The sequence below is a fragment of the Neofelis nebulosa genome, chromosome 17 (assembly GCF_028018385.1).
Source record: "Neofelis nebulosa isolate mNeoNeb1 chromosome 17, mNeoNeb1.pri, whole genome shotgun sequence".
In the NCBI taxonomy this organism is placed as follows: Eukaryota; Metazoa; Chordata; class Mammalia; order Carnivora; family Felidae; genus Neofelis; species Neofelis nebulosa.
Window position 1 is genome coordinate 3,158,124 of NC_080798.1, and position 14,060 is coordinate 3,172,183.

A 14,060-nucleotide genomic window follows, 5' to 3' on the forward strand; every position below is an offset into this window, starting at 1 on the left:
GACCAGCAGCAATACTGTGGAAGGGCTATTCCAGATCACCCCAGCCATGCACCCCGGGGCCCCCACAGCCTCTGGGGGCTCTGAGCCCAGCCCTCGGGAGCTGTGTGCCTTCGTGAGTGGGGCAGCCGCCCACGTGCTACGCGCCCTACACCCTCGGAGGACCCGGCCCCCCAAAAGGAGGCCCAACCACAGGAGGTTTCTGCACAACCAGATCTGCAGGTGAGGAGGGGTGGAGGGTGGGAGATGGGCAGAGCGGGAGGGGTCGGGGGTCAGACACCTCAGAGTCGGGGAGACCAGGCTCAGACAGAACAGAGAGAAGGGGACCCCAGGGCTGGACGCAATCAACACTCAGGATGCATTTATTGAGCATAAACTGTGGGCCAGGCCCGAGATCCATTAGCGCAAGGCGGACAAAATTCCTTGCCTTCATAGAGCTTGTGTTCCAGCAGGAAGGTGGCCGGCAAGGGACAGCCACATAATGTCAGTGACACAGTATGACGCTACATGGACCAACCTTGGAAAGCTAATCGATCCCGTGTGAAAGAAGCCAGACACAAAAGGCCACCTGTTGTATGACTCCATTTGTGTGAAATGTCTAGAACAGGCAGAGCCAGAAAGCGGGGTAGCGGGGCCAGAGGAGGCACCTCTGGAGGCAAGTGGGGGTGGTGCGTGATTGGCAGGGGGTTCATGGTTTCTTCCCGGGGTGACGAAAAGTTCTGGAACTAATTAGAGGTGGTAGTTGCACACTGTGAATGTCCTAAATGCCACTGAACTGCACGTGTAAAGGGGTTCAGTTATGTGAATTTCACTTCAATTTTTTAAAATGATATGGCATGTTATAAGGTGATAAGTGCTATGGAGGGCACGCGGGGGTGGGGGAAGGACTGGGTAAGGTGTCAGGGAAGGCTCGGCTGAGAAGGTGCCAACAGAGCCAAGACCTGACTGAAGCCAGAGGATAAGACCTGTGGATGTCTGAGGGAAGAGCATTCCAGGCAAGGGGCAGCAAGTGCAAAGACCCTGAGGCAGGAACATCCCTGGAATGTTTGAGGACCAATGTGGCCAGAATAGGGTGAAAGGGGGACAGGGAGGAGGGAATTAGGTTCTAAAGAAACAGGAGCTCCCCATTTAGCACTTGACCATCCAACTTCTTGGCCTTTGCCCATCCTGTTCGCTTTGTGGGGCAATGTCCTTCGCCATCTCTGGGAGTGTAGATGGGAACCTCAGCTCCTCAGTTCTCTGCTCAAGCCTGTCCCCGCTCTCACACCCCGCTCAGCCCCATCCCACCCTACCCTGTGCTCTCTCCTCACTCTGTGACAGTGACCATTTTTTGAGCACTTTCAGGTGTCAGGTACACCACACTGAGGCTTTGACATATAATATGTCACTTAATGCTCCCAAGAGACCTGCACAGTAGGTTGACTTTGTCCTTACATTGCAGACAAGGAGTCTCATCATGGTGATAGTGATGGTGGTGATAATAATGGTGATGATGGTGGTGATCAACACTCATATGTGCCGGGTGCTTGTTCTAAGTACTTTAGTGGTAACTGGTAATACTCACTCACAATGAATAGGAACTCATTAATCCCCCATAGTAACCCCAGGAAGTAGATGTTATTACAATCCCCATTTCTCAAAGAGGAAACTGAGGCACAGAGAGACGAAGTTACTCGTCCAAGGACCTGCTTTTCTGCAAGTAGGTTGTTCCTCCCAGCCAGCCCAGAATCTTGTCCCAGGAGGTCTTGGGACCAAATTTGAGCAAATAGGTGCCTCGTCCAGCCTAACTCCTGCCTCCACACTGCAAACCCCCTCCCACCAGAATGCCCAGCCCTGACCAGCCCAGAATGTCCACCACCACCACTCTACAAACCCATTATCGAAGAGGAAAACATGCATCTCCCCAAACACGGTCCAGCCCTTCGTCCCAGAGCGAGCCTTCTAACTCCTCCCCAGCCCCCCTTGTCAACCACTTCAAGGACCCCTCCCCATCTGCAGCCCCAACCTGGAGGGCTCCCTGCCCACTCCCAGTCTGGACCCTGTGCTAATGCCTGTCTCTCACCTCCCACGTCCCCCCTCTACCCTCCCCAGCTCAGCTTCCCCACTCCCCAGGGCCAGCTTCTCTCCTATAGCATCCCAGATATTCCCACCCCCACGCCTGGCCCTGCCACATACTCCCCAGAGACCCAGGCCACCCACGAGGCGGCACAGGCAGCTATGGAGTATATTCCCCTGCGCGCCTGGGCTCACCCTGAGAAAATCCAGGTCAGAGGCAAACTACCTTCCACATCTTCCCACCCACGTCCTCCTCCTCCTCCCCCCAGGTCCCCTCAGGCCCTGCCCCCTCAGGAGCCCCCCTCCCACCCTGGACATGGATTTTTGGCTTCTCGTTGTGAAGGATTTCCAGCCCACAGAAACGTCACGACAGTTGTCTGATGCAGCAGACCTGCGGCATCTGGTCTGCATCTGGACCCCAGACCAGCAGCGTCAGCACCTCAGCATGGCGTGGCGATGTGCCAGAAACACAGCTTCTTGGACGCCACCCCGGGGCCTGCAGAACCCAAAGTTCCGGGGCCCAAGGACCTGTGTTCCCGTCAGCCCTCCGGGTGTTAGGCCGGGCACTCAAGTTTGAGAAATGCTGCCACTCACGCACCACTGCTTACACTTTACTGCCGATGACATCTTAGCCTACTTCCTTCACCTATCGTCCTAAAAGAGCTGTAGTAAGTCACAGACGTCATGACTCTTCGGCCCTAAGTGTCATTTACACTTAAGTTTGTTCAAATCAGCTCCCCCTTCTGCCCCTCCCATTCTCTGTCATTTAACCTGACCTGCCCTCTCTGAACTTTCCCCAGGGGCACTCAGAGTAGAACTATCCTCCTTAGCTCCAGAGACAATTCCAGAGTGTCAGCTCTTACTAACTTATTTATAAGCCTATTTTCTTGTGGTAAAATATACACGACGTGAAATTCACCGTTTCGAATATTTTAAAGTGGACGCTTCGTGGGTGTTTCCTACGTTCGTAATGTTTGGCGACCGATTACCTCTGTCTGGTTCCAGAACATTTTCATCACCCCCAAAGGAGATCCCATACCCATTAGTAGTAGGCAGTCACTCTCCACCCCTCCTTCCCCAGAACCTGACAGACACCAATCTGCTTTCTGTCTCTAGGGATTTGCCTATTGTGGACATTTCATGTAAACAGAAACATACAACATCAGACTCATTTTTATTTTTTTTTAATTTTTTTTAACGTTTATTTTTGAGACAGAGAGAGACAGAGCATGAACGGGGGAGGGGCAGAGAGAGAGGGAGACACAGAATCGGAAACAGGCTCCAGGCTCTGAGCCATCAGCCCAGAGCTTGACGCGGGGCTCGAACTCACGGACCGTGAGATCATGACCTGAGCCGAAGTCGGACGCTTAACCGACTGAGCCACCCAAGTGCCCCTAGAAAATATATATATATATTTTTTTAATTTTTTTTTGACATTTATTCATTTTTGAGACAGAGAGAGACAGAGTATGAATGGGGGAGGGTCAGAGAGAGAGGGAGACACAGAATCCGAAACAGGCTCCAGGCTCCGAGCTGTCAGCACAGAGCCCGACGCGGGGCTCAAACTCAGGGACCGCGAGATCGTGACCTGAGCCGAAGTCGGCCGCTCAACCGACTGAGCCACCCAGCCGCCCCCATCAGACTCATTTTTAAATAAAACCTTTGGGGGAGAGGGGGCTGGGTGGCTCAGTCAGTTCAGTGTCCAGCTTCGGCTCAGGTCACCATCTCACGGTTCGTGAGTTGGAGCCCCACGTCGGACTCTGTGCTGACAACTCGGAGCCTGGAGCCTGCTTCGGATTCTGTGTCTCCTTCTCTCTCTGCCCCTCTCCACTTGTGCTCTGTCTCTCAAAAATAAACAAAACTTAAAAAAAAAAAAAGGAAAAAAAAAAAACAACTACAAGAAATGCACACATTGTCATCATAGAGCTTGATGAATGCTCCCAAAAGGAGCCCACTCGTGTAAGCAACACTCAGATCCAGGAACAGGGCACTTCTGGCCCCTGGAGGCCCTCATCGTGTCTCCTTCCCAGAAGCTGCCATCGTGATTTCTCTGTCACTGGGTCACCCCATTTAAAAAAAAAATTAATGTTTAGCTTTGAGAGACAGAAATCGACCTGCCAGAACCGAGCACCACAGGCTGGGCGGCTGAAACAACAGAAATTTACTTTCTCACCCAATCCTAGACCAGGTGCTGGCAGGGTGAGGCCTCTCTCCTTGGTTTGTAGGTGGCCTGTGTCTTCACGTGGTCTTCCCTCTACGGGCCCTAATCTCTCATTGGATGAGAGACTACCCTCAGGGGTCTCCAAATACAGTCACATTCTAAGGTACTGGGGGCTAAAACTTCAACATACGAATTTTAGGGGGACAATACTGAGCCCATCGCTGTCAGATCCATCCGTATAGTTCTTGAGGGATAGGAATGCTGGGTGGGGGAGGCCAGTGCAGTGGCAGCTGTAGTCATCCAGGTGGGAAATGCTGGCGACTTGAACCAAGAATTGGTGGAGATGAGAGGTGGGCAGATTTAAGAGCTCTGCCGGAAGTAGAAGTCACAGGGCATCAGTGTTACAGGTGCACCCCTAGCCCACAGTGCGCCTTTGTGTGAAAAACATTTGTTACAGCATCCTTTCCTTCTGATGTTTTTTACTTTTCTCCCCCTAAGTTTGTTTTTTTGAGAGAGAGAGAGAGCTAGCAGGGGGTGGGGGCGGGGGGGGGGTGGTGGGGGCGGGCAGAGAGAGCGAATCCCAAGCAGGCTCTGAACTGTCAGTACAGAGCCGGAAGCGGGGCTCAAACTCACAAACCGTGAGACCATGCGTGACCGGAGTCGAAATCAAGAGTCAGACGCTTAACCGACGAGCCACCCAGGCGCCCCCGTTTTTCACTTTTATATGTTGGAATGTGGCCATAATAAATGTAAATGACAAAAGACGTGCATTATAGCGGAACTGGACTTGCTGCCTTGTGCAGTACACAAACCCCACAGCCGTTCAGGGCTCCCCTATGAACGGGATTGGAAAAACTGAATTGTCAGACTCAAGAAAATGGACCCAGGGGCGGGGAGACTAGCACAGAGAAAAAAGATGGAGAGGAAGGGAAGAGGGAAACCACTCCCGGGAGGGCAAACAGGAGGCGAATGCTTGACGGCCACACAGCTCATATGTCTGTCTCTCTGCAGGCAGTTTGCCAACATTGAGGCTGCCACCCAGCGCCTGGCCCTGTCTATCCTGTCTCAGAAGGCACCTCCCCAGAGACCGCCACCCCGAAGGCCGCCCCTGCCGCCTCCGTCCCCCTTCCTGGGGGTGGCCTGTGCTGTGGCCCCCACTGAGGAGCCCTGCACCAGCCCCGGCCCAAGTCTCGCCGCCCTGGATGCCTCCACCCTCGACCTCTTTGATGACATTGCACTCACCCCAGAGTGTCCCTCAGTGCCATCTGGTCTATCCCACTGTGCTTGGGGCCAGCCAGACCTGAGGCAGGCCTCACATTTCTATAACTGCCTGCCCCCTACCCCGAATGCACTGGAGGAAGTGGACGGGCTCTGGGCTCCTGAGGGGGACTGGGTGGGCAGGTGGGAGGTGCCTTGTGCCTGTCACTCTCAGGGAACCCCTGAGGGCTGGGGGGGCTGCTCCCCATGATGCCCAACCCACCCACCCCCACCCCGGGACAAATCAGAGGTCCCCTTCATGATAGCTCAGCAAACACCCCCAGGAACCCCTTGTCCCATCCACTCCCCTCCCGGAAGCCCCTGGGAACATGAATCAAGCCCAGACCCCCACCTATGACCACGGCCTCACAGGGCTCCCCGGTGCATGTCCCCCACTTCCGCCTCTGCCAGAGGGGCCCCTTACACTCTCCCACATCCCCAACTTCTCTCTTCTTTTTCCCCAGCCCCATCTTCTCAGTGTCTGCCTCTCCAGTTCCCTCTCACCTTGGCTCATCTCTGCCTAATGTCTGGCCTTGTCTCATTTATTCTCAAATATGTACTGAGCACCTACTACGTGTCAGGCCCCATCTAGGTGCTGAGGATTCGGCAGTGAATAAACTGTTAAATAAACATTTAAGGGGTTTGGGGGGCAGGGCACAGGTAGGGTTGATCGACAATAAATGAATATGCCGGTACCTTTTTAAAATGCAACATAGGGGCACCTGGGTGGCTCGGTCGGTTAAGCGTCCGACTTCGGCTCCGGTCATGATCTCAGGGTCTGTGAGTTCGAGCCCCGCGTCGGGCTCTGTGCTGACAGCTCGGAGCCTGGAGCCTGTTTCCGATTCTGTGTCTCCCTCTCTCTCTCTGCCCCTCCCCTGTTCACGCTCTGTCTCTCTCTGTCTCAAAAATAAATAAACGTCAAAAAAAAATTTTTTTTTTAAATGCAACATAAACTTCCAATTTCAGATTGGAATTAGTGCTGTGAAGAAAATAAAGCAGAGACCTGATGGAGTGGCTGTCTGACATCTGGTGCTCAGGGAAAGTCTTGAATGACAAGAAGGAGCTGGCTGAGAAAAGGTCTGGGGTTCTGGGCACAGGAGACAGAATGTGCAAAGGCCCTGAGGTGGCTGAAGCAGAGTAAGCAGGGGGATCGCGGTAAGAGATGAGGTCACAGAGATCAAAAGGGCCGACATGAATTGGGAGTAGTTTGGATTTCATTCCGAGATTTTTTTCTCAACCCCATTCCCAAGCACAGAGTCTAAATATTACAAACGTCACCCTGGGAGGCAGGTGCAGTACAGATGGGGAAACTGAGACTGAGCGGGGTTGCAAGGACTTAAGTTCCCTTTCTGGTAAAGTGCTTGGGTCTCTTGATAAGCTTCTGACTCTTGACTCAAAGGCCAGCGTTGGAACCCCAGGCCTGCTTCCACCCTGGGCACACCCGTCACTGCCTCTTTCTGGGCCTCAGGGGTCTCCTCTAGACCACAGGAGGGCGACCCACCGCCCCAGCTGGAATTCGCTGTCTCTGCACCCACCGAGCCGCTCTGTCCCGGGCCCGCCATTCACGCCCTTCCCGGCTCCCCATTGGTCGGACGCGCTGCCTTTCCGCCCCCTCCCACCGGCGGACCAATCACGCTCTCAGGATGGACATCTTGCCCGGCACCGCCCCTCCAAGGAGGGCTAAGCAGCTCCGCTTGTAGGTTGGCCGGACTCAGGGTCGGGGCAGAGTTTGGCGAGCGCCGATTGGGCAGCTCGGCCTGGGTGGGCGGGACGCGGACCGCGGGGGCGGGCCACGTGTCGGAACAGTGCAAAACGGTGACCCTGCCTTGGAAAGGGGCGTGAGGACTGGAGCGGCGTGAGTCCCGGCTCGGAGCGGTGAGTGTCCCCCAGGCCTCTCCAGCGGAGGGGCGGGCCAGGCTGGAAACCAGCGCCTTCCGGGTAAGGTCCCCCAGCGCCTCGGGGGCGCTGACCTTCCCGCTTTGCAAGTGGGGAAACTGAGGCTTTGCCAGGACGTCCGGGCCGAGGTGACACAGCCAGGGCGAGGACCCCTGCCGGCCCTACAGAATTGGCTGACCGGGGACTCGAACCTTCCACGGGTCGCGCCCGCCCTTTGTGCATCACTGGCCGAGTTTTGCATCGTCCCTATGGGGTGGGTTAGTTTGACCCCTATTTCTCCGATGACGCAACTGAGGCTCAGACAGCGTGAAGTTTGCCCAGGGTCACACTCAGGGAATCCTGGCTGCAGGGCTGCACGCCCCACCCTCCCCCGCTACTGCCCCTCCTCCTCCGGCCTTTGACTCCCCCCACCTGGAGCTCAGATCTCTCTCTCCCTAACAGCATTTCTAAGTCAGTCTCCAGCCCAGACCTCTCCACCTTCACACGCGCGCATACACACACACACACACACACACACACACACACACACACACACACACACACTCCCCACCCTCCACCCTCAGTATTTCATCTCCCCCAAACCACTTCCCCTTTCCAGGTCCCCAGTTAGTCCCTAGGACCTACCACCCATGGACCGGAAACCTGTAGATCTTCCTCCTTGCCCCTTCCCCCACAGCCAGCGGCACCTGCCCCCTGAATCTCTCTGTCCTGCCTCCTCCTCTCTCTTCTCTCTGCCTAAAGTGGAGCCCAGGCCTCACCTTTGTCCACCTAGACTCCAGCCCCGGTTTTCTCCTCGCCTCCACCCTTTTATCTGATACTTTAAAAACTTTTTATGGAGGTATACTGCATATCCAGGGGGGGGAAAGCCATACATACAAATCACAAATACCTCAAATAACTTTTCACATAGCCAACGCTCTGGTGTAAACAACATCCAAATCCAGAAGTAGAACTCCCCACTGCATCCCAGAAGCCCCCCTGCCTTGTGCCCCTTTCTTTACTGCTGCCCAATGATAACCATTATAACTTTACTAACACAGATTGGTTTTGCTGGGTTCTCAGCTTATCTAAGTATTTTATCGTATATATTACGGACCAGACAACCTATCACACACTGTCCACACTTCAAAAGGAACAGTACTCAGTGAAAATAAGATTTCCTTCATACCCTGTCCCTCAGTGACCCATCCCCCCCACCTGAAGCACCTCCACGTGTACCCACCAGAGACAGCAAATATAGGAGCAGAAAACTCACGTTTTCTCTTCTTTGGGGAGACGAAGAGGGAAGCATTGCTGTGTATACTGTTCCGCTTCTTTTCACTGTTAACATCTCTTGTTACTCAAAGAGCTTCCTTGTAATTTTCCCTGGCTACAAAGAATTCCATAGTACAGCTATACCATTACTTACATAACCAGAACCCTAACCATAGACGTTTACATGTATTTCCATTCCTTTGCTCAGCGGAAAAGTCCCATAATGAATAACCAAAAAGTCTGGTAGGGAATAACCTTGTGTCATTTCATGTGTATGTCTGCAGGGTAAATACTTAGCACGTTTTCTGGGTCACAGGGTTCATGTAACTAGAATTTTGAGAAACCTTGGCCACATGTGTTTCCCTGGGGGTTCTTGCAAAACACACTCCTACCAGCCTGAAAGGGAGATCTTTGTGGCTTCAGACACCCTGCCCTACCTAGGCTTTCAGCCATGATAGCCCTGATCTGACCCTGTCCCTCCTGTCTCCTGAAAAGTTAGAAGGGAAGTGAGGAGAGCAGTGCGGGTGGAGGGAACCACATAGGGGAAGGACTTGACTGGGATGGTTCCAGGCGCCTTGCCTGAGCAGGTTACATTTTAGTCCTGAAGACCTGAGAGCAGCCCTGGAAGGTGGGGGCTAAGACAGGGGAGTAACAGAGTCAACCTTGGGTTTTCCGAAAGATTGTTTTCTCTCTCTCCCTCCACTTCCTCGGGGGAGACTTTTGCAGACTCTGCCAAGATATATCAGGTTCCCTCGAAATCCCAGCACTGATCGCAGTCGTAATTAATGTGATTAATTCATTCAGCGTGGTTTTGTTTTTGCGGGAGTTTCCATTCCTTTTTTTTTTCTTTTTAGACAAAATTCACATAGCATAAAATTCTTCCTTGTAACCACCCATGAGTTTTTACACTGTTTCTGCACTATGTTGCCCATAGAAAACATTTTCTACAGTAGATGTGTTCATTTGAAAGAATCGTCATAAACAGCCTGTGCGCCCACCAGCCAGCCTCCAGACTTCCCCCGTATTAACCATTTCACCTTCCCCTGGGTCTGCAGGGTCTCCCATGTCCCACATAAGTTAACGAGTAAATGAGTGAACACGCCGAGGGCGTGAGACGTGCAGACATAAGCGGGGCCAGAACCCCCAGTTGAGCAGCAACTTGGGGACCCCGGGACTCAAGCCTCCTGGGCACATGGGCTGGGACATGCCGAGACTCTCGGAGGCGGGGCCCAGATGCTGGAGAGGGAGCCGCTCTGACTGGGGGGGGGGGGGGGGTTCTGTCCTCTAGTCCTGCGGGACCGGGGGCAAGTCGTGGACCCCTCGGGTCTCAGTGGCCTCCCCTGTAACAGGGCTGCTGGGCAGGTGATTCCAACAGCCCCGCCCCCCCCTTTTTTCATTGTGCTAAAGTACAAGTCACGAAATTGACCATTTTGACCATTTTTAAGCGTACCATTAAGTGGCAGTTAACAAATATTCGTGATGTTGCAGAACCGTGGCCACCACCTAGTTTGAGAATGTGCTCATCAGCGCAGCAGCAACACCGCACACAGGAGGCAGTCAGCCCTCATTGTCCCCTCCCCAGCCCCCCACCAGTCTGCTCCCTGTCTCTGGATTGGATCCCTGTGGACGTTTCATGCGAATGGGCTCCCACAACGTGTGGCCTCTGGTGACTGGCCTCGCTCGTGGGCGCGGCGATCTTGGGGTTCACCCGTGATGTAGCATGTAGCAGTGTCTCATTCTTTCTGCGGATGAATAACAGTCCCCTGTGCAGGTGCACCGGCCTTTCCTTCTACGACCTGCAGGGATGTGCAGCCTGCATGTTGCATGAGGGTAAACTGAGTTTCAGAGGCTGCGTAGGGGGAGTCAGACTTGAAGAGCCTCACTCAGGACACTGCCACTGCACCTGGACTCTGGTTTTCATCCAGAATCACACCCGCGCCCTGTTACCTGCTGTGGGCCCTCCGGCCTTCACCTCCCTCCTCTGTTCCCCACCCCCACCCCGAAGGGCAGGGTGAGGATCACAGTTGGAGTGTTCCTTGTGGAGGGCAGAGGGTGACCTTGATGTTGCCGTGTATCTTGGAAGGAAAAGGCTTTCCCAGGGACCTTGGGAGAGTGAGGTTGGGAGCACCAGTTGGTCAAGGTCAGAGAAGGCTTCCCAGGGAAAGTGACCTCCCAGCCGAGTAGGACGTATTAAGAAACAAATGGATTCCGGGCCCAGGGATCTGCGGACACGCTGCACATGGGAAGGGGGAGGTTTCCAAAGGACTGTGTGGGACCCTCACGCGTCTGAGTGCACAGACCCTGGGCAGGGAGTCAAAGCCCCTGCCCTGACTGGCCCCTCCCTCTCGCACCTCTGCTCACCCCCAGGACATGGCAGCTGTGAGGCCCAACCTGGGCCGAGTCCTCCCTGGGTCTTCTATCCTCTTCCTGTGTGACATGCAGGAGAAGTTCCGCCATGTCGCCTACTTCCCCCAGATAGTCTCTGTGGCCGCCCGCATGCTCAAGGTACAGCCCCCTCCTCCCTCAGACCCTGGAGTCCTGGCCCCCAGCCCCTCCTCCCTCACACCCAGAAGTCCAGACCCCAGCCCCCTCCTCCCTCAGACCCTGGAGTCCTGGCCCCCAGCCCCTCCTCCCTCAGACCCAGGAGTCCAGACCCCTTAGCTCCTCCTCCCTCAGACCCTGGAGTCCTGGCCCCCAGCCCCTCCTCCCTCACACCCAGAAGTCCTGCCCCCACGGGCCCCTCCGTCAGGCTCAGGCCTTTGTTTCACCTCCCTAGCGCAGGTGGCCAGGCTGCTGGAGGTACCCGCTGTGCTGACGGAGCAGTACCCAGGAGGCCTGGGTCCCACGGTGCCCGAGCTGGGGGCTGAAGGCCTGCGGCCAGTGGCCAAAACTTGCTTCAGCATGGTGCCTGCGGTGCTACAGGAGCTAGACGCGCGGCCCCAGCTGCGCTCCGTGCTCCTCTGCGGCTTTGAGACCCAGGCCTGCATCTTGGTGAGACCCCCAGCCGACCCCTGGGCACCTCCATCCCGGGGCCTCCATCCCTCCCAGGACCCCTCTCTGCCTCATGGTCCCGTGGGGGCCCGAGGACCCTGCTGTAACATGGGGGCCCCCTGCCCTCATCTGAGGCTCCCTCATCCCCGTCCCCCTGCCCAGGCCCCTGCTCTTGTCTGGGGTTGAGGTTGCCCTTGACATGTCTCGCCCCCAGAACACGACCTTGGACCTCCTGGACCGGGGGCTGCAGGTCCATGTGGTGGTGGATGCCTGCTCCTCCCGCAGGTGAGGGGGTCCTGCTGAGGGGTGGGTGCACGTGGGCGCAGGTAGGGTGTCTAGGAGGAGTGGGATCCCTGCCAACCTTGCCGGGCATCTGGGCGTGCGGGCCAAGGCACCAACAACCTCCGTCTCCCGCGCAGCCAGGTGGACAGGCTGGTGGCGCTGGCCCGGATGCGGCAGAGCGGTGCCTTCCTCTCCACCAGTGAGGGACTCATTCTGCAGCTTGTGGGTGACGCCGCCCACCCCCAGTTTAAGGAGGTACTGGCCCCGCACCCTCCACCCCACCCTCCCCGGTCTCCCTTCTCAGCGCCCGCCACGCCACGGGGTGGTTGACAGCCTACATCTGGGAGCACAGCAGGCTGCTGCCTCCTGGCGGCCGAGTTCTAAGTCCCGTCAACACCGTGAAGGGCAAGGGAAGCTGTCGGTGGCCATGAGGGCGGGGGAGAGAGCGAGAACGCAGGGGAGGGGCTGGGAGTGTTGGGGTGCAGAGGAGGGGTTGTGCGGGTGGTGTGGGAGGCCTCCTGGTGAAAGGTGGGTTTAGAGCGAAGTGAGGGTGGGAGGCGGACAGGAACAAACAGTCCGCCAGAAGCCCTGCGTGGGAGCCCCTGACCCCCACCTCCGTCCCTTCCTCCCGTCTCTGGCCCTCAGTTGCGTCCCCCGCAGCCACCACCACCAGGTGGCCTTGCTAGTGCCCGGGTCTGACTAGGTAGCCCCAGCTGAGTCACACTGCTGGCCCTTAGGATGAAGGGACATGCCCCAGCCCTCTGAGGTCCGCCCTTGTGCCTCCTCTTAGGCCAGCTCTGTTGAGTTATTTGTTAAGCACCTACTATGGGCCAACCAATGGGGCAGGTCCTGGGGCAGCAGCCAAAGCCAGGGTGTATTCGGTCCCACGTTGTGGTCAGGCGCTGGAAGGGAGTGTTCAGGGTGTGTGAGAGAGAAGACGGGGCTCACAGCAGGGATGGCCCTTAAGCGGAGGCCTGCAGTGGGAGGGGCAGCGGCCGTCCAGAAAGTGTTCCTGGCCAAAGGAGCAGCTGAGGCAAAGGGCTGCAGGTGGACTAGAACTCGCCCTATTCAAAGAACCAGAGTGGGCCATGCCGAGTGCTCGGTGAGCGTGACAGGGGAGGAGGCAGAGAGGAGCCAGATCCGTGTCTTCCCGGAGTGGAGGGGTTTGCACAAGGGAGCTGGCCAGAGTCAGATCTGCAGGTTGGTCCCGGGTGGCCCATGGATGTGGGCGGGAGACCAGAGTGGAGGCAGTGGGGATACAGATTGTGCTTATATTTCTGGAGGCAAGCAGGGTGGGGCTTGCTGATGGGTGCCATGTGGGGCTTTGGGAGAAGGCAGCCCCAGAGAGGCGGGTTGAGCATCTATGCTCCTGTGGTCTACTGGTTGGGGGAACACTAGCGTGTAAGAGGCACTTGGATCAGAGTCTGGAGTTGAGGGGCAAGGCGTGGGCCGGATTTGGGAGCTGAGGGATGGGAGAGGTGAGACAGGAGCAGGGTATAGACCAGAAGCTCCAGGACAGAGCCTACTGGCAGCAAGCCAGACAAGTGGACCAAGATGGCAGGTGATCATAACCCAGGCGGCTATGGTGGAAGGGAGGCCGAGGAAAAGTTTTGAGAAGAGGGAGTGGTTGGTTTGGCCTGTCGCTGCCAAGAGGGCAAGGCGGATGAAAATGAAGAAGTGCCCTTCCAGATTGTCACACACATGGGGACTCTTGACTCCCTGAACCCTCCTCTTCCCCCTACAGATCCAGAAGATCATCAAGGAGCCCGCGCCAGACAGCGGGCTGCTGGGCCTCTTCCAAGGCCAGAACCCCCTCTTCCGCTGAACTGCTCACCCCGAAGACCACCCTCCTGTCATCTGGACCTCGGTGGAATCACTTTGCCCCCATCCTTGGAATCCCAACAGTGGTGCAGTCCACCGGGAGTGCCACCCCCTCGGGAGGGGAGGTGGAGAGCTACCTTGCCATTGGGCCAGAGCTCCCGGAAATGCAAATGAGACTCGTGGAAGCTGGGCGGCAGTTGGCTGAGCAGAGCTGGGGGCGGGGCTCGGCCCCGGGCCACTTCAAGAGGCGGGAAGGGGAGGGGGAGGGAGTGTCACAGGCTGTGGGACCCGGACTTGCCGAATAAACATTGATGTGGCTGTGGGCCGAACCATTCTTGGATTTGGG

At 56.3% G+C, this 14,060-nt stretch overlaps 2 protein-coding genes across 4 annotated transcripts; both read left to right on the plus strand.

Annotated features, from left to right (window-relative positions):
• Nucleotides 1–5,695, plus strand: C17H19orf85 (chromosome 17 C19orf85 homolog). The gene is made up of 2 exons (XM_058707781.1): nt 1–219; nt 5,225–5,695. The coding sequence occupies exons 1-2, from the start codon at nt 47–49 to the stop codon at nt 5,679–5,681; spliced, it is 630 nt and encodes a 209-aa protein (XP_058563764.1). The 5' UTR covers nt 1–46; the 3' UTR covers nt 5,682–5,695.
• A 1,517-nt stretch (nt 5,696–7,212) lies between these two features.
• Nucleotides 7,213–14,043, plus strand: ISOC2 (isochorismatase domain containing 2). 3 transcript variants are annotated; one of them, XM_058706860.1, is made up of 6 exons: nt 7,213–7,345; nt 10,988–11,125; nt 11,402–11,611; nt 11,826–11,896; nt 12,031–12,148; nt 13,638–14,043. In XM_058706860.1, exons 2-6 carry the CDS (start codon nt 10,991–10,993, stop codon nt 13,716–13,718), a joined length of 615 nt encoding a protein of 204 aa, XP_058562843.1. In that variant the 5' UTR covers nt 7,213–7,345; nt 10,988–10,990; the 3' UTR covers nt 13,719–14,043. The 3 variants fall into 3 exon arrangements, with proteins under 3 accessions (XP_058562843.1, XP_058562844.1, XP_058562842.1); XM_058706861.1 differs by having other exon boundaries at nt 7,292–7,408; XM_058706859.1 differs by lacking the exons at nt 7,213–7,345; nt 10,988–11,125; nt 11,402–11,611; nt 11,826–11,896; nt 12,031–12,148 and adding an exon at nt 12,379–13,093.
• The last annotated feature ends 17 nt before the right edge of the window (nt 14,044–14,060 follow it).

What these genes read in the sequence shown, in the direction of transcription:
- C17H19orf85 (XM_058707781.1), top strand. Translation starts at nt 47, where the DNA reads ATGCACCCCGGGGCCCCCACAGCCTCTGGGGGCTCTGAGCCCAGCCCT. An exon ending in CTGCACAACCAGATCTGCAG is followed by an intron (nt 220 to 5,224) that starts GTGAGGAGGGGT and finishes GTCTCTCTGCAG; the next exon opens with GCAGTTTGCCAACATTGAGG.
- ISOC2 (XM_058706859.1), top strand. Translation starts at nt 12,849, where the DNA reads ATGGCCCTTAAGCGGAGGCCTGCAGTGGGAGGGGCAGCGGCCGTCCAG. An exon ending in GGCCAGAGTCAGATCTGCAG is followed by an intron (nt 13,094 to 13,637) that starts GTTGGTCCCGGG and finishes TTCCCCCTACAG; the next exon opens with ATCCAGAAGATCATCAAGGA.